General features: G+C 39.9%; 2 protein-coding genes across 2 annotated transcripts; one reads left to right on the top strand and one right to left on the bottom strand.

Moving 5' to 3' along the window:
• Positions 1–1,423: 1,423 nt before the first annotated feature.
• On the bottom strand, positions 1,424–2,115 carry LOC121049558. Its single transcript, XM_040507231.1, has 2 exons — positions 1,994–2,115; positions 1,424–1,888 (listed from the first exon to the last, which is right to left on the bottom strand). Exons 1-2 carry the CDS (start codon positions 2,084–2,086, stop codon positions 1,457–1,459), a joined length of 525 nt encoding a protein of 174 aa, XP_040363165.1. The 5' UTR covers positions 2,087–2,115; the 3' UTR covers positions 1,424–1,456.
• Positions 2,116–6,682: 4,567 nt separating this feature from the next.
• LOC112166171 lies at positions 6,683–10,596 on the top strand. Its single transcript, XM_024302944.1, has 7 exons — positions 6,683–7,032; positions 7,124–7,164; positions 7,286–7,349; positions 7,755–7,949; positions 8,779–8,850; positions 9,945–10,123; positions 10,227–10,596. The coding sequence occupies exons 1-7, from the start codon at positions 6,883–6,885 to the stop codon at positions 10,342–10,344; spliced, it is 819 nt and encodes a 272-aa protein (XP_024158712.1). The 5' UTR covers positions 6,683–6,882; the 3' UTR covers positions 10,345–10,596.
• The last annotated feature ends 7,060 nt before the right edge of the window (positions 10,597–17,656 follow it).

Here is a 17,656-nt window from a genome sequence, read left to right as displayed (position 1 = left end):
TCATATCGCTGTTCCATAAAACAAGGGCGACATCACATGTATTCTCCGGTCTGAATATATATATATATATTTTTTTTTTTTTTTTGAAATAAGGACTGGTGCGGCTACCCTCAAGCCTTGATTAATGAAAATGTCGAATACAATGGGAGGCATTGAGCCTAAACCCCTGATTACAATAAGCATCTAGAGAACATCCTGAAATATTATCACTAGTCTCTACCAAATAACTGTATTCAATTAGCTAGGCACCAACTAGCAAAGAACGCTCTACTAATGACTCTATTTGCTTTGACATAGCAGTGACATAACGGAAAAATAACTCAATATGTAACCTGATTACAACGTAGCATAATTACCAGCTTTAGCACATCTTTCCTACCATGTTGTTGCCGGATCTATTCTTAGTCACTAGGCGGTAGCGACCACTTGACAAAGCAAGGAACTCGCCTTCTACCCAGAGCAGACAAGGCACTTTGAGTGCATATACAGGCACAAAACCCGACTAGTTCTACATAAAAAGTGTAGGGACTTATTATTCGCAACAAGCGAAAACAAACTAAGCAAACAAAATAAATAACTATAAATAAAATAAAATCTGAGATAAGACCCACTATGTGAACCCAACCCAGAACTCTAGCCCAGATCGGGCCCAAAGGCAGAATCCGAGCCCAAAAAACCAAATCAGCAAATGGATCGTTTCCAATCCTCTCGGCCCAAGAAAGCTGCTGCATCATGCCGCCACCAATCCTATATCCCCTCCACTGGCGCTGGGTCACCGTCGTCCTCCGACATCGGAGGGCCCCGCCAACCATTATGATCGCCACCCAACACCAACCAAAAAAAGGAAGCTCGCCATCTGTCTTTGAATCCGGCATCCAAGCACCACCGTCAAACAGGCCAACAAGCCTTCGATCCCTATCAACCAGCCTTCGATCTACTCCAGCTGGCCATAGAACCCGGCCTGCCAACCACTAGCAGCCACCAAACGCCGATCTGACCCACTCATAATCCGATCTCACTCCAATCCCAGCCCACCGCCACGACGCTGCAACTCCCTTCAATCGAAAAAGAAGCCATCACCAACGCCGCGGTGCAGCCGGACAGGAACAAAGGCAGACAACGGCGTTCTCTAGGATTTCAGCGGGTGGAGCGCGTTCCCTAGTTTTTTCCTGGGACTATTCTGATGGAGCACACAATGAAAAAGAAAGGAAATTGAAATGCAGAAAGGAAATAGCTAAAACATCATTTCATTCATAATCCCCAAATGGCAGAGAAATACAAACATATAAACTGATGGAAATGTCCTTGCCATTACAGATGGTTAGCACGTGTACTAGGACCACAATTGAAGATAGACATTCAAAATATATTTAATCTAGTGAGCTGTAGTCACTACTAAAATGGGCCTAAAGAGAGACGTATGAGATTGTTGGGGTGTCCTCAACAAGCCCCACCCTCAGTGAGTGCCTGTCCTCAGGAACTCTGGGTATCTCGCTACAATGGTGGTTGCGTCTTCCCAGGTGGCATCGGTCTCCGGCATCCCATCCCACTGTATCAACCAAGTTGTGATCTTACGCCCCTTTTTGGTTCGCACGCCCATATCCAAAACTTTGCTTGGCTTCCACAGAATTTCACCCTTATCATTGAATGGAGGCAAGGTAGATGAAATCGGAACCCCATCTCCTACTCTCTTCTTGAGCAGTGAGACATGAAAAACTGGGTGGATCTTGGAATGTGGTGGTAGATTGAGACAGTAAGCAACAGCTCCCACCTTTGCCGTGATCTCGAATGGGCCGAAATATCGGGGAGACAACTTGTGCACCGTGTGCTTGGCAAGTGACTTCTGTCGATATGGGTGTATTTTTAGGAAAACCCAATCACCAATCTGGTACTCCCTATCTGTCCTCGCTTGGTCTGCATATTATTTCATTCTATTTTGAGCTTGTGCCATGTGGGATTTGAGACTGAGCAGCAGTTGATCTTTGGATTGCAAGGTGGTGTCGACAGCATGCACGTTGGTAGTGCCAGGGATGTACTTGGACACTGAAGGTGGTGGCCGGCCATAGAGGGCCTGGAATGGACTCATTTTGATAGTTGAGTGGTAAGTGGTGTTGTGCCACCACTCAGCCCAGTGAAGGAGGTCTTTCCAGGAGGATGGTTTATCGAAGATGAAGCATCGGAGATAATGTTCCAATGAGCAATTCACAATCTCAGATTAACCGTCAGACTGTGGATGGTATGCGGATCTATGGCATAAGTTTGTACCTTGAAGCTTGAAGAAGGAAGTCCAGAACTGATTGAGGAATATAGGGTCTCGATCACTGACAATTCTTTTGGGCATTCCATGAAGTCGAAACACCTCATTCATGAATGTATCAACAATTTGGGGGGCAGTAAAAGGATGAGCAACTGGGATAAAGTGGGCAAATTTAGACAAGCGATCGACCACCACCATGATTGAGTTATAGCCCTGAGAAGTTGGCAGTCCTTCGACGAAGTCCATGGAGACGTCTTCCCAAGTTTCTTCAGGAATTGGGAGTGGTTGAAGCAACCCTGGTGGATGAATTGACTCATAATTTTGGCGTTGGCACTGATCACAAGAGGAGACGAAGAGCTTGACATCTCGTCGTAATCCGGGCCAAGCAAAGTTCTTAGCTAATCTTGCAAGTGTTCGAAGGTATCCAGAATGTCCGGCTTGAAGGGAAGCATGCAATTCGTGCAAGATCTTTGAACGCCAATCAGATGTTTCCGGCACAAAGATACGACCTTTATATAGAAGTCGACCATTTTGCAGAGTGAAATTCTTCCTGGTGGTTGTACCCTTTATGAGTGCCTGCATAATACCTTGAGCTTCAGGGTCATTCAAGCATGCTCTGTCAATTAGCTGTAGACTATCAAAAATTGGGGCTGAAACGGTTTGGATAGCTAGGAGCTCATGTCGTCTGGATAGAAGATCAGGTATTGTATTTTGTTTGCCGGGCTTGTACTCGATTGTATAATTGTACCCCGTCAGCTTTGCCACCCATTTATGTTGTTGTGGTGTTGATATCCTCTGGTCCAGCAGATACTTTAAAGTCTGATGATTTGTTCGAATTGTAAAAGGGTTACCAAGTAAATACGGCCTCCACTTGTCTATTGCAAACATCATGGCAATCATTTCACGATCATAAGTGGATAGGGCTTGATGTTTTGCATATAAGATCTTGCTGAGGAAGGCAATAGGGTGATTGCTCTGAGATAGGACTGCTCCAATACCTTGACCACTGGCATCAGTTTCAATGATAAAAGGTTTCGTGAAATCGGGAAGAGCAAGAACTGGGGCTGAGGTAACTGCAGTTTTAAGGTGGAGGAAGGCTTGCTCTGCTGTCTCAGACCATTTGAAAGCATCTGCCTTGAGTAGTGCTGTGAGCGGCTGCGCAAGGATGCCAAAGTGTTGAACAAACCGTCTATAATAGCCAGCCAACCCGAGGAAGCCGTGCAAACCTTTCAATGTCTTGGGTCGAGGCCAGTCAAGGATACATTGAATCTTGGCTGGATCCACAGCCACGCCTTTTTCTGAAATGATATGGCCCAAGTATTGAATCTTGGGCTAGGCGAAAGCACACTTGGACATTTTCACTTTAAGATCATTAGCCCTCAACAGAGTAAAAACAGCCTCTAAATGTTCAATATGAGAATCCAAATCCGGACTATAAATTAAAATGTCATAAAAAAAAACAAGGACAAACTTACGAAGTACCGGTTTGAAGATATGGTTCATGAGGGATTGGAACGTTGAAGGCGCATTGGTGAGACCGAAAGGCATCACCACAAACTCATAATGCCCATCATGTGTGCGAAAAGCGGTTTTCGGTATGTCATTGGTGTTCATCCGGATTTGGTGGTAATCGGATCGAAGGTCAAGTTTGGAAAAATACTTAGCTCCATGTAATTCATCTAACAACTCGTCGACGATGGGTATAGGGAATTTATCCTTAATGGTAATAGCATTAAGGGACCTATAGTCGACGCAAAAACGCCATGTACCCTCCTTTTTCTTGACTAATAGAACCGGAGAAGAGTACGGGCTTGAACTAGGTCGAATAATACCGGTAGCAAGCATTTCTTTCACCTGGGCCTCGAGCTCTGCCTTTTGTGAATGGGGGTAACGGTAAGGCCGTACGTTCACAGGCCCACTGTGGGGAAGTAAACTGATCTTGTGGTCTATGGGCCTAGGTGGTGGAAGCCCAGACGGTGGTGCAAACAAATCACTGAAAGCACAGAGGAGAGTTTTGACACCGGAAGGTGGTTTTGTTGATTGGTCTGTTAAGGGTGGAGGTGACCAACCTGGCAGAGAGTCTAGTTGTTCTGGATTGAGTAAAGCTAACAAATCAGGTTTCTCAGAGTAGTTGTCTTGAGAGGTGATGCCCTGCAAACAATAGTTGTTACCATCAACAAAGAAGAACATAACTTTCTCGGCAAAGTGCCACCCAATGAAGCCGAGTTGGTCAAGCCACTGAGCTCCAAGAACAAGATCACAGCCGGCGACTAGCAAGAGGAGAAAATCATCGGTGAAGGAGTAGTTTTGAATGTGGACTGTTACCCCAGTTGCTTTGCCAGCCGGAGTTAATGTTTCACCCGAGGCAGAGGTGAATCTGAGCTTAGTGTTAGAGGCTATAGACAATCCCAATTTTCTGAGCAACTGATGGATTTAGAAAATTTGTTGCGGCCCCACAGTCAATGAAAACCCGGATTGGATATCCATTAATTGAGCCATGCATCCTCATCATCTCGCCCAATTTTGTTTCAGTGATGGCATGCAAAGGGAGTATGGGATCAGATTCTGGCTGAGGCTCTATGAGATCAGTAGCACAATCGTGGAACTCATGGGGCTCATCGATTGGAATTGGGTCTGGAGCATCCAAGATGGCCATGAAGGGTTTCTTGCAAATATGTGTCGCTGAATAAGGTTCGTCGCAATTAAAGCAAAGGTTCTTGGCGCGCCGCTCTCTTTGTTCAGCTGTGGATAGGCGCCGAAATGGTCTCTGGTTTGCCTGGGCAGGTGGCATAGTGTTGGTGGAGGGGTTTTGGACGGTAGCATGGGAGAGGTTAGCTGGACTGGAATTTGACTTTGGTGACAACAACCACTGGTGGGTCCTGGAGGTGCGGGTTGCAGCAGTGCGAATATCGTTGAGTTTGGCGTCGTAACGGTGAGCAAGCCGTCAAGCATGAGACAGATTTCTTGGTTTAAGAGCCATCACATCATGTTGGATTTCCGGCTTTAACCCGCCGAGAAATACATGTAGAAGTTGGTCGTCCGACCACTCTGGTGCACGGCAAGCAAGCTTTGTGAATTCCGTGATATACTCGTCCGCCGAGCCTCGTTGCTGAATATGGGTGAGCCGAGCCTTATAATCCGCGGTGCTACCCAAACCAAAGTATTAGAGGAATTCCGGAACAAATTGCTCCCAAGAACAGTTTGGGTGACGTTGTTCAAAGGCTGCCATCCAAACCGAAGCATCGTGGCCAAAGTGAGAAGCCACCACAACAACGCAGTCAAAGGGTGGGATACGTTGGACCCGAAGGTAACGCTCCGCCATAGTCAGCCAACCCCCTACATCCTCCCCGTTGAACTGCTGTAAATGGATCTTTGGTCGCTTGTAATGTGAAAAATCATGTTGAAATTGGTTTGGCTGTGGAAATCTGGTGAAAGAAAGGGTGTTGTTGCCGGAAGAGCCGGAGGTTGATGAACCAGCGGTGGAAAGCGGTGGGGAAAACATGTGTGGAGGCAGTGATGTGATTGTGGAGTATGTGGCTGTGGAACTTGATAGGCTAGTGGTGTTTGTTGAAGATTGAGATGGTTGTGCCTGTGAGGAAGGGCTCTGTGAAAGTGGGGAGAAGGTCAGAGGAGGGGGATGAGATAATCCCAAGCCTGTCCATGTCGTCGTCATGGTGTCGAAGGAGCCAAATGGGATTGAAGTGGTGGTGGGGGTGGTGGAGGGAGTGGTGGTGGGGTTTGTGGATGTGGGTGGGTTCTTTTGAAGTAAGGAAGCGAGGACAGTGTTTTGAAGAGCTGAAAATTGGGCAGACAATTGGTTTTGGAAGGAGAGTTGCTGGGATACTTGTTGTTGAAGGGCCTCCATGGATTGGCGGAGCTCTTCGTTTTGAATCTGCAGTGGTGGGTTGCTTGTGGTGGGGAGGAGGGCTGGTGAGATGTAGAGGAAGTGGAGGATGAGGCAGGTGGCGGGTTAACCAGGACGGAGGAGAAAGGAACAGAGGGGTTTTGATTTTGGAGGCCCCGGAGCGTCATGGCTTTGCTACCAGTTGATGGAGCACACAATGAAAAAGAAAGGAAATTGAAATGCAGAAAGGAAATAGCTAAAACATCATTTCATTCATAATCCCCAAATGGCAGAGAAATACAAACATATAAACTGATGGAAATGTCCTTGCCATTACAGATGGTTAGCACGTGTCCTAGGACCACAATTGAAGATAGACATTCAAAATATATTTAATCTAGTGAGCTGTAGTCACTACTAAAATGGGCCTAAAGAGAGAGGTATGAGATTGTTGGGGTGTCCTCAACATATTCTTATTCATTGTAACATTAAGAAACCATCCGGTCTGGTGTGTTTTATGACGTCTTAATATACGAGCGAGTGACATACATAATAAATAAATAAATGACCTAATCACCATGGGAATGCCCGACCCGTTACCATCATTTCGAGCAAGCCCATTTCATCACACAGTCCTTCGAACTGCTAAAAGCCTAAAACCCCAGTCTCCTTCATCTTCATCCACACTTTGTGAACTAACAAATTCGCATACACAAACTCTTAACCAGTTAAAACCCTACAAACCCTTAAACTTGATTAGGGTTCTTCACAGCGAGACAGAATGCAGGGCTTGAAGCGATTTACCCGGTCTTCTATATCTGCTTCTCAAATCTTGAGGCCCAATGAGAACAACAACAAGCTTTATCTTCTTCCACCAACCCAGCATTTCTTAGCTCAAAGAACCTCCAATCGCTTCTTCGACTTTTACAAGGTACCCAGAATCAAATTTTCAATCTTTTTTTCCAAATTAGTCAAAACCCAGTTTTGCTAATCCAAATTGGGTAACACCCATTTGGTTGCAGCTTGGAAATAAAGCGGCGGTAGAGAAAGAGCGGGCACGGCTGTAAGTACTACCTTTTATTTTTACTTTTGTTCTTCTTTTGTTTGTGTGTGTGTGTTTTGGGGCAAACACTTTGTTTGGGTGTGTGTTAATATTAATGCATTGTTGCTGTAATTTAGGGCAGTGCAGATGAGCTGAATAGGGGTTATTTTGCGGACCTGTCAGAGCTTAAGAAACATGGTGGTAAGGTAAGCCAGCACTATGATCAACTGTGTGGAACTTGTTTAATCTTTATGTGCTTGTTTTCGAATTATGTTTTGAATGTTGATGAATTGGAGTTTTGGGATTCTATGGTTTGGTTAATTGTCAAGGAACGTCAAACATTTTTGTCGGGTGACGAGTTCCATATTTATTGAATGGGTTGTGAACTTTTGATTGTTTCCCGACTTTTTAAAAACATGGAATGTGATGATTTATGCTGCTAACTAATATTCTGAGAGGGAGAATGCATGTTGTTTCTTGTCATAATGATCTCTTTGATCATACTGGTATATGATCTTACTATCCACTCGTAATAGCAATTGTCAGTCATCTTTTGTTTAAATTTCTTTTCTTCTTTATTAGTTTGAAACTAGTTTGAGTATTTTATGCAGATTGCAGAGGCAAATAAAATCCTATTTCCTGCTATGGCAGCTGTAAAGTTCCCTGACTTGGAAGTAAACTACTCTGAAGGAAAAGTATTAAGGCTGCCCTTTAGACCCAATGGAAATGAAAATGTGGCTGATGTGAACATGTCAGCTCTCCCAAAGGCATCTTTACTCTGCCTTTCATTTCGAGCAAGTTCCCAGGTATTACTTGATTTGTTTTTCAGTTTGATGAACTCTTCAAGAGGAGTTATACCCTCTTTGTGTTCAGTTGTAATTTATAACATCTACTATTATAGAACACAAAACCAGTATGACTATGATGGGAGGAAAGGGGAAGAAGATGATAGATGTATTTTAGGGGCAAAAGAAAGATATAAACTTAGTTGTGCTCTTTGACATGGTGAGGAAAATCTGTATGTTCTTTGAGGAAGTTCTTTAATAATAATAAAGATAGTAATAAACATTCTGGAATTGAAGCATTAATTTCTATTATGGGCTCCACTCTATTGTTTGATACCATGGAAAACTAGTATATGTAAAGCTCAGAAGCTGGATTTTGCTTTGTTACGCTTGCAACGTTGGTTTACTTGAAGGTGAAGGATAAGATGGGGAGGTTTGTTTTAGATTAGTTTGGAGAGGTGAAATGCAATTGATAGTTAAGAGTAATCCTAAAACTTGCTGAGCAGAATAAACCTGGAGTTTGTTCACCAATGCAGTATGGTCCTCCAAGTCCCAAGACTCCTTTCATGGAGCCATAGAATATGCCCAAAGATGCATTTAAATGATTAAACCATTTCTCTTAATATTCTAGAGGGAGGCATAACTGCCTTTAGGGGTGCCATGGCATGTTAGTCTTCAATCTCAGTCGTATTCAAGATAGGCGGTAACTTTAGCGGAGATATTTTTCCATAAGGATATATTATGTAGGGATTAGTACACTGGATTGTTTGTTAAACTTGTTCTTTTACTGCATTGGTATTTGTGGTTTCTGTAATTGTTGCTGCAAATTAAACTTCTTTGTCCTTCACAGGGAATGATTGATTCTTGGAGCATCCCTTTTGTCAATGCTTTCAGTGGTTCGAAAGACATTCAATTATTTGAGGTATGTGATTACATGTATACCATCTTTGGTTCAAGTAGTTATATGTCGCCACATTTAATGCTACTTTGATCATTGTTTATGTCTTTGATGTCTCTCATAACTTGTCCAGATTTGGGGTGCTTTTATTTTCTTGATAGTTATGTGATGAAAATGTGGGACTGCCATGCACTCCCCGAGGGATTAATGTCTGTATCCCATTTGTTTTTGTTCTTTTCCTTCTTTTTGATGGCAAATAGAAGCAAACGTCCCATGGCGTACTTTGTCTGGGCTGGTAATTCTGCTAGTGGTCTCTCAACTAAATTGTAGCTTATGCACAGAACATCCTCTTAACTTGTGGTGTGGGAGACTTGGTGTTCGAGATAGAAGGCTCATGAAGGGTGTTCTTTTTTTCTAGTTTAATTGTTTTCTAAATACATAGACCCAGTATCGGCTATCTCCTATATGGTTCTCAGACAGGCCAGACCTAGGCTAATATAATGCATCTTGCGGACCTCAATACTACCAAAAAGAGATTGAAACATTGAGTTTTTACTGTCAATGGGCTCAATATTATTGAAATGCCTTAACTATATGACATAATACCTCATAGATCAATAGATTCAGTGCCTACCTCATCCCAAAGCACTGTGCGCCTACGAGGATTGCAATTGTACACTCATTTGTTCATTTTTACTTTGTTGTGCCATTCAACTTTTTTGTGTGCCCTCTAGACAAGTCCACCCATGATTACACATAGTTTATTTGATGAAGATTTCCCCAGATGTCATTCATAGACTCAACTAATTGTAACTTATGCACACAACTGCCACTGTTTGTGTTGTCGGAGAATTGATGATCAAATCCAAGGCACATGAATTTATAATCATTGTCACAAACATATTACATATAGTTGATTACTGAAGATTTCTCCAGGTGTCATTAATAGACAACTAATTGTAGCTTTTAAACATAGCACCCTCTTTTTGCGTGTTATTGGAGAAAATTGTTTATCAATATCTAAGGCACATGAACTCTTGTTGTTTTGTTGTTTTTTTTTCTCCTTTATCATCTGTCATTATAAATATCACATAATTTATTAATGAAGATTTCTCCAGGTGTCATTTATAGACTCGTGGCTCTTGTGTCGGAAACCAATTAAGCAGCTTCTGCTTCGGATTATGAAGAAACCTAAGCATGTTGAAAACAAGGATACAGTTAAAAGGCAGATCGTATATTCATTCGGCGACCATTATTACTTCAGAAAAGAACTTAAAATCTTGAACCTTCTGACAGGGTATGTAAGCTTTATCCTTATCTTTGAATTGTAAGGTTATGATGTGGGCTATGTTATAGGCTTATAGTATTTCTTTTCATCTTTGTTAATTCTATCACTCTAGGTACATATTCCTGCTCGATAAGTTTGGTAGAATAAGATGGCAAGGCTCCGGAGTGGCTACGGAAGAGGAGTCATCATCCCTTCTCTCTTGCACATCACTACTCTTGGAAGAGAAATAAGGCAGTTGAATCTTAAGTCCTGACCTATATCTTTAGTGGATTACAAGCGCTCCAAATTCAAGGATTCTAGACTATAGCAATTTTACCTCATAATGCCACATTGTGTATTTTGTGTTTAGTTTTAGTACAAATGCAGAGAGGTTTGGCTTTTCAGCTTAACTTCTACTTCTTTTCTCTGGTACATTTTTGCTCAACTCAAAAATCAAATGTATAACATTTACATGTTATTGGTAATATCTGCATTCATTCCTATGCTGGACTGTTATTATCTGCTGAAATTATTATAACATCTACTTCTTCATTTAGACACAGAAACTCCAGCAATTTCATTTTTTTTTTGGATGTTGTTGAAATTACTTTATTATGAGAATTGACCATTTCACAAAAATGGCCATTTCACAAAAATCCTTCTCTTTCTGTAAAAGAGCATCTTGGCCATGCTTGCTCATATAGGAATGGGAGAAAAAATTTTGATTCCTCCATATTGGGGAATCCAAATGCCAAGTCACCCCCCATTGATTACGCTCCCTCAAAGCCTCTAGTTTATTAGTTACAGGTTGAACCGAACAAGATGGTACTCAGACTTCAAAAAAATCAATTAGGTACCTGAACCTATAAAAATGTATTATTTAGGAACTTTTGTTAACTTTCCATCCAATCTCAGTCAAAATTTGGGGTGAATTCAACATTTCAACACACTTTTTACATCAAAAAGATATTTATATCCTCAATGATTGGCAAAAAAAATCATGAAATTTGAAAACCCTAGAATTGGAACACCACCAATCCTAAATACCGGAGCCGAGGAGAGATTGATGGAGAGCTTGCCTTTTTTTTTTTTTGCTTGAAGGATTTTAAAGATAAACAAAAGTATGTGAAATGTCTGTTTTGCCCTCAATTTTAACGAAGAGTGAATGAAGATTTGAAGGAAGTACCTAAGTAACGTCTTTTTAGAAGTTTAGGTACCTAATTGATCACTTTGAAAGTATAGGTACTATTTTGTCTGAGTTAAGAAAGTTTAGACCTTACCCATGATAATAATCCTTATTTAGGATTTGAGCATCGGTCTTTACTCCCTTGAGTTTTTCTTCAACAAAAAAATAATCCTTATTAGTTATTGTAAGGTACATGAAGGCAGACATTCGACAGCAAGGCCAAAGCTTAGAAAGGAAGTAATCTCTCGTCGCCATGTGAAAGCTGTCTATAAAAGTATCACATTTTTAGCTCAAACAAAAACTTCTGCAATTAATCTTTCTTTGCCTTTTGCAGTAGAATCAAGGCCAGTACAGGACCACAGGTTACAGTCTTCCTAGTTTACTTTGTTACCAAGCAAAGTAGAGGTGAAATCTCCTTTACCAGCATGCATGTGATCGAGAGGTGGTCTTAAGCGTCTATAATAAACATGTTTTTTTTTTATCTTTTTCTTTTTTGATCCAAAGAATCATTAAAGCTAATCAAAGGCATGGACCACCAGCCTTAGCGTCAAACACATATGGATCTCCAAAAAGTGTGATGCACTCCACTAAATATAAAAACATACATCGCAAGTCTGTTTAATCAATTAATGATACTTAACGCTGTGAAAATTTTAGTATGAACTAAGATTCACATGCATTATGAGTTAATTTTCGGTATTGTTTATGAATAGTATCAGAAATTAACTCATGGTACATGTGGACTTTGATTCATCAAAACTCTTCGCTTACGGCTGTAAATCTTAGATTTCGACAATTCAGACATATAAATCGGGAATGCTGGGTGGTCAGATCGAAATATGTTGGAAACTAATCATAGCCTTGTCCATGGTGAAATATACTGAGAGAGGGTACAATACGTTCAAGTATTCTACGGTTTGAGAGTACGTATATGCGAGCAGGGACCACAGCCCATGGAGGGAGGGAGGGAGGTTTGGTCTGGCATTTTGCTTTTGTCTCGATTAAAACAAAGATCGACGTCCACTTCATTTCTTTGTGGCACCGAGTCCACGTCATTCTGGTTCACCAAAACGCCAAAGCTCTTGCCACTTTGCGCTGAACTCCCAGCTTTTGGAACGTTTTGAACAGACTTTTCGGTCCCAGCTTTGTCTTCCTGAGACATTTTTGAAATTCCCAATAAACCCTTTATGGAAACTCCTTTTGTAGTTCAAGTTGGACCCCTACAGTAAACTTGAAGCCGGGCAGCTGTTTTTGGTAATTTTGCTAGTAAAAGGAATAGTAAAAAGAAGATGAAGATCGATCTCCAAGTTGGATCCACACTTGGACTGTAAGGTTAAAGACGCATTATCCATGTTTTAGTCAAGATAATAAAGTATTGATACGTTTTTCCACACTTAATAGTTTATAAGGTCGACTGGTCGAGGTAGAGAAAAACTTGCTCTGGCGGCTTCTCATAGGAATATTAATCTGATTTTAGGACCACTAAGTCATGTACACATCATCATTGACTATAACTTAATAATATACTCGGACAGGCACTCAACTCACGTAAGATTTTAAAATGATATTTGATTTTGAAAGTTATCGGTGTAATATTTCAAAGAGACTTCCATGGACCTTGGTCCACCTACACATTGGTCTATATTAAAATTTTTGGTAATATTTGGACTTATTATTTTATATACACATAGTATATTTGTTCATTCGTTGTTATTCGGGTGTTTTTTTTACCACGTGTCAGCACATGTAAGGCAAAATAAATATTGATCAAATCAACTTTTTCACCTGCTTTCAGCCCAAAATGAATCGGAATCTTCATTCCTTCCACACTCACAGCTGTTAGCTGAAGAAAAAAACGACAGCACTTATTCTTAGTTTGCTGGACGAATTTTGTAGAGAAAGGTGGCAAAAAGGAAAAAAAAATTGAATTGGAATTTAAAATCAAGTATTAAGACCATCTTTAACAGATTCTCTATTTTGGCTCCTTAATTATTTTGGAGAGCATGTTTAGCTTTTTATCTATTTTAGCAGTTGCATCAGACTCTCTAAGAGCATCTTTAGCAAACTCTCTAAGAGCATCTTTAGCAATGCTAGCCATTTTTTAGTCAAATTTTAGCTAAAGTAGCTAAAAAGTTATTATAGCTAGCCACTTTAGAATTACGTCTGCATTAATGCTCTCTATTTTAGCTAGTTTTGAATTTATATTATTTTTTAAATGAAGATTAAATAGTTTAAATGTATTTATAAATTACATAAAATAACTTAAAAGGAATGTTTTAAATTATAGAGAGCCTCATCCCGCTCTCTATATTTAGGAGCGAGATAGCTAAAAGTTATAATAGAGAGCCACTTAGGAGTCTGGTGCAGCTGCTAAAATAGATAAAAAGCTAAACATGCTCTCCAAAATAGCTAAGGAGTCAAAATAGAGAGTCTGCTAAAGATGCTCTTAGCAGACTCTCTATTTTGTCTCCTTAGTCATTTTAGAGAGCGTCTTTGGGTTTTTATATATTTTAGTAATTGCACTAGACTCCTAAGTGGCTCTCCATTATAACTTTTAGTTATCTCACTCCTAAATATAACTAGTGAGATGAGACTTTTTCTATAATTTAAAACATTCATTTTAAGTTATTTTATGTAACATATAAGTACATTTAAACTATTTAATTTTTATTTAGAAAATAATATAAATTCAAAACCAGCTAAAATAGACAGCACTGATGCAAATATATTTCTAAAGTGTTTACTGTTTAGCTAAAATGACTTTTTAGCTATTTTGACTAAAATCTGATTCAAAAATTGCTAGCATTGCTAAAGATGCTCTGAACCACTATAAACTATTAGATAAGATGTGTTCATCAATATATTAGATAAGATGCATTCATCAATATTAGATATGATTCTGTATTCTCATGTCGCACATATAAAGCAAAAAAAAAAAAAGTTAATATCAACTTTTTCACCTGATTTCAGCCTCATGATCGAAGTCTTTCTTCTCCGCACTCACAGCTCTTAAAAAAAACAAACAATAATAATAATAATAATTTTTTTTTTCCAATGTTTTGGTTCACCAAATTCCGGTCGATGCTTGGATAGTAGTCTTCACAAATAAAGCAAAGGCCACCAGGCCAAGAAGGGACCCGCTACTTTTTCGTAATTTTGGTGGCTCAAATTTTGGAGAGGATTAGAGGTAGGTAGCAAAAATGGAAAAATTGAATTGGGATTTAAAATCAAAATCGAGTATTGAACCAGTACAACCTATTAATGGGACGCATTCATCTGTGCCTCAATTGGTCAGAAACGCAGGGTGGGGTTTTGAGGCTCGAGGACACACCTCTGCTATACTTCCGCTACTCCGGCCAGTTGGGCCACCCCCCATAAAAGAAGTTTTGTCTCTTTCATTTCCAACTCCTCTCCCTCTCACGTGTCACCTCAAACGTCTCATCTCCCCTCTTCCCGCCATTTTGTCCTGCAATTTCATTTCCAAATCTACCCCTCCCCCATTTGGGTCCTAATTGAAATCGTGTCAACTTTTTACGCGTCTTCTTAGCTTCCCCCGAAACTCCTTTATTTGATGCTGTAGTTAGACTCTATGCAGTCTATTAGTCTATTGTTCAAAAAGCCTCTGCTTAGTTAAGACCCCAGAGTCCAAAACTTCACATCAAATCACTTCTCCATCTTCCTAAAGTATTATCCAACCCACATATTTTTCTATAAAAATTTTAATTACGGTGGAATGGTATTAATTATTTCTTTTGTCTTTTTTTGACATCAACTTATTAATTCATGCAAAATAAAATTACCAATCGATTCATTAATGTAACTTAGTCACAATTCCCTATTTTTTTTGCCACTTAATGCATTCATGCTAATACGTTAATTGTAATTTCTTTTATGAACATTAATCATTATTAATTAATAATATATTATAAAAAAAATTATGAGTAATTGAGTTTGACCATGACCTCCCTATAGGAGATTGAGACATTAATAATAACAATAATAACAATGTTTGACACATTGAATGATAGTGACCGACTATTGTAAATCACCATCTTCGACGGACAGAGACAAAAGAAATGTGAATGAATCTTAATGCAAATGCTGAGCCGTGCCTGCCTACGTAGCCGATCAGCCATGACGCGCAATCTCTTCCAAATGAGGGCTTTTATGGTAATTTTACCTTCAACTTTTATAGTAAAACCTTTTCCCCACCCTGCTTTTGTTGAAACCCAGTCCCCTTCCCAACGAATCAGATACCACGTGTCCTGCCCACACAAGCGCGTAGGACCCACGCATTGTGCTTCCTTCCTCGAAGAGGCTGGCTTCGATGCCCGCCTCATCAAGGCGAAGACTAAACGACAACAAAGTGTACGGACAAAAGCATTTTCTCTAATCTATGTGAAGAGGAATAAAATAGTCCCCTCCGGGTGGGGTCCAGAGAGAGACAGCATGATTAATTCTGTGGGATCGGTCGTTTGGATTTTTTTATTGGGAAGGCACAAAACCACGGAGCCTAAGGCAGCTGCAGACTGAAGGCTGAGGACTGAAAGCTGTTGTCGTTTCGGTCGCGGTCACCGGACAACAGAGCCCACTTCGGTTTTCAAACTTCGGCCTCATCGGCAATGCTCTCTGCAACAGGCCTAGACACGTAGTAAGACCTCATATGGCGTCAGGACCTGAACATGTGACATGGTCCCAATTCACCCAACGTGGTCTTCCCTCTAATGACCAATATTTATTTAATCAATTGAGATTGAGGAATTAGCTATAACATAAAAAAATAAATCATTTTTGAACAATAGTTTTTGTAAATTTTTCGTGTTCAGATTAAATGTAATTTGACAATGGAGTGCGTTAAATGTTTGTTATTATTGTTTTAAACACCTTTTTTACGATAAAAAAATAAATAGAATTGAAAACTTTTAATCACCTTACTGTTTTAAACACTATGTTTATTATTATGGAGTGCTCACAATTATTTTTCGGTTTGTTTTGTCATTGCATTTATCAAGTCTAGTGTATAATTCTCGCAACTCTTCCGTATTGTTGCTTAGGAGGATTTACTTTCCTTATTCAACTAGGATTTTTAATATTTAATGCAATTTATGAAATTATGGCATATGGCATGCTTCGACATGTCATTCAGAAGATTTGCAGTGATGTAAGTGTTGAAACTGACCATAGATTTCGACCTTCGGTGCAATGGTGGGATTTTATTCGCCTCTGGGATCTAGGTTCCGTCATCCTTCACCGGCTGCGGGGTGGCTTTGCTCATTAAAGGTACGGTGGTGGTGCGTCTTGGTCTGTGGCACAGCAAAGCTTTCCCATGCGGTTTGCCGACTTGGGTGCATGATTGTGCAATTGTATTAGAGGTGGCTAGATGCGGCGATGGGTGCATGTCCAGAATATGGGCTTGCTTGGTGGTTGCCTAGAACAATTTCCCTTAGGCCAGGGTACGGGCCTGTGTTGCTGTGGTTCTGCGGCCCATTCATTTTTGAATTCGTATTTGGGATCCCTCTTTGTGGGGATGGTCCTGGGTTCTTTATGAATAAATTAGGGCGGACTTCAGTCTATAGCCCTAATATTGTTTTGGTTACTTTGATTACTAGAGCTACACTATGGTAATGACATTTAGATTGCAAAAAAGATATCTAATCATTTAGATTTTGGTACTTTTTCTTTTTGATTGGGAGTGAAGTAGCAAGCCATCTCGATTATATTAGTGAGTTAGTAACACACCCACTCAGTCAATATTTTGACCAGGTTAGATTTTGGTACTTTTTATTAACTTTTCTCATTTGCTTTATTGAATGGAGATGAAAAGAGAAAATTGTTGACAGAAAATAATAACCTTGTTAATGACCTCAAACCACAATAATGTATTTTAAATATTGTGTTAGACTGCTCACGTCAATGTATCTTGCAGTTTGACACGTTCAAGTTATGCAGTTGATTGTTCACGTCATTTAGAATATTTATTAAGGATATCTTGTACTCAAATTTTGTTTGAAAAAGCAAAACTTATATTTGAATTGAAATTAAAGTGTGAGCACAACTGTAACACAGTGGCTATAGTAAAATTTAAGCAAAAGTTTATAGAAATGCATCATTGCAAATTTAGTAAGGATCAATCTTGATCGTAATTTTTTTATTAATTTTTCTTATTTGCTTTATTGGGTGGAGAGAAAAATAGTAATAGAGAAAATAATACTTTTATTAATGACCGTCAAACAATAATAATGTTTTTTAAATGTTGTGTTAAACTGCACATATCAGTGTATCTGGCGGTTTGTTACGTTTAAATCATGGAGTGACTTGTTCACGTAATTTGCTATTCAAATTTTGTTACAAAAAGCAAAATCTATGTTTGAATTGAA

Source organism: Rosa chinensis, chromosome 5 (assembly GCF_002994745.2).
Source record: "Rosa chinensis cultivar Old Blush chromosome 5, RchiOBHm-V2, whole genome shotgun sequence".
Classification (NCBI taxonomy): domain Eukaryota; kingdom Viridiplantae; phylum Streptophyta; class Magnoliopsida; order Rosales; family Rosaceae; genus Rosa; species Rosa chinensis.
Note: the sequence above shows the minus strand (reverse complement) of the source record. Positions and strands in the feature narration are given on the sequence as shown.

Excerpts from the sequence above, each read along its gene's own strand:
- LOC121049558 (XM_040507231.1), bottom strand. The coding sequence starts at position 2,086 with ATGAGTCCATTCCAGGCCCTCTATGGCCGGCCACCACCTTCAGTGTCC. Across the intron at positions 1,889-1,993 it reads TGCATGCTGTCGACACCACC|CAGATTGGTGATTGGGTTTT; the intron begins TTGCAATCCAAA and ends GATAGGGAGTAC.
- LOC112166171 (XM_024302944.1), top strand. The coding sequence starts at position 6,883 with ATGCAGGGCTTGAAGCGATTTACCCGGTCTTCTATATCTGCTTCTCAA. Across the intron at positions 7,033-7,123 it reads GCTTCTTCGACTTTTACAAG|CTTGGAAATAAAGCGGCGGT; the intron begins GTACCCAGAATC and ends ATTTGGTTGCAG. Across the intron at positions 7,350-7,754 it reads TTAAGAAACATGGTGGTAAG|ATTGCAGAGGCAAATAAAAT; the intron begins GTAAGCCAGCAC and ends TATTTTATGCAG.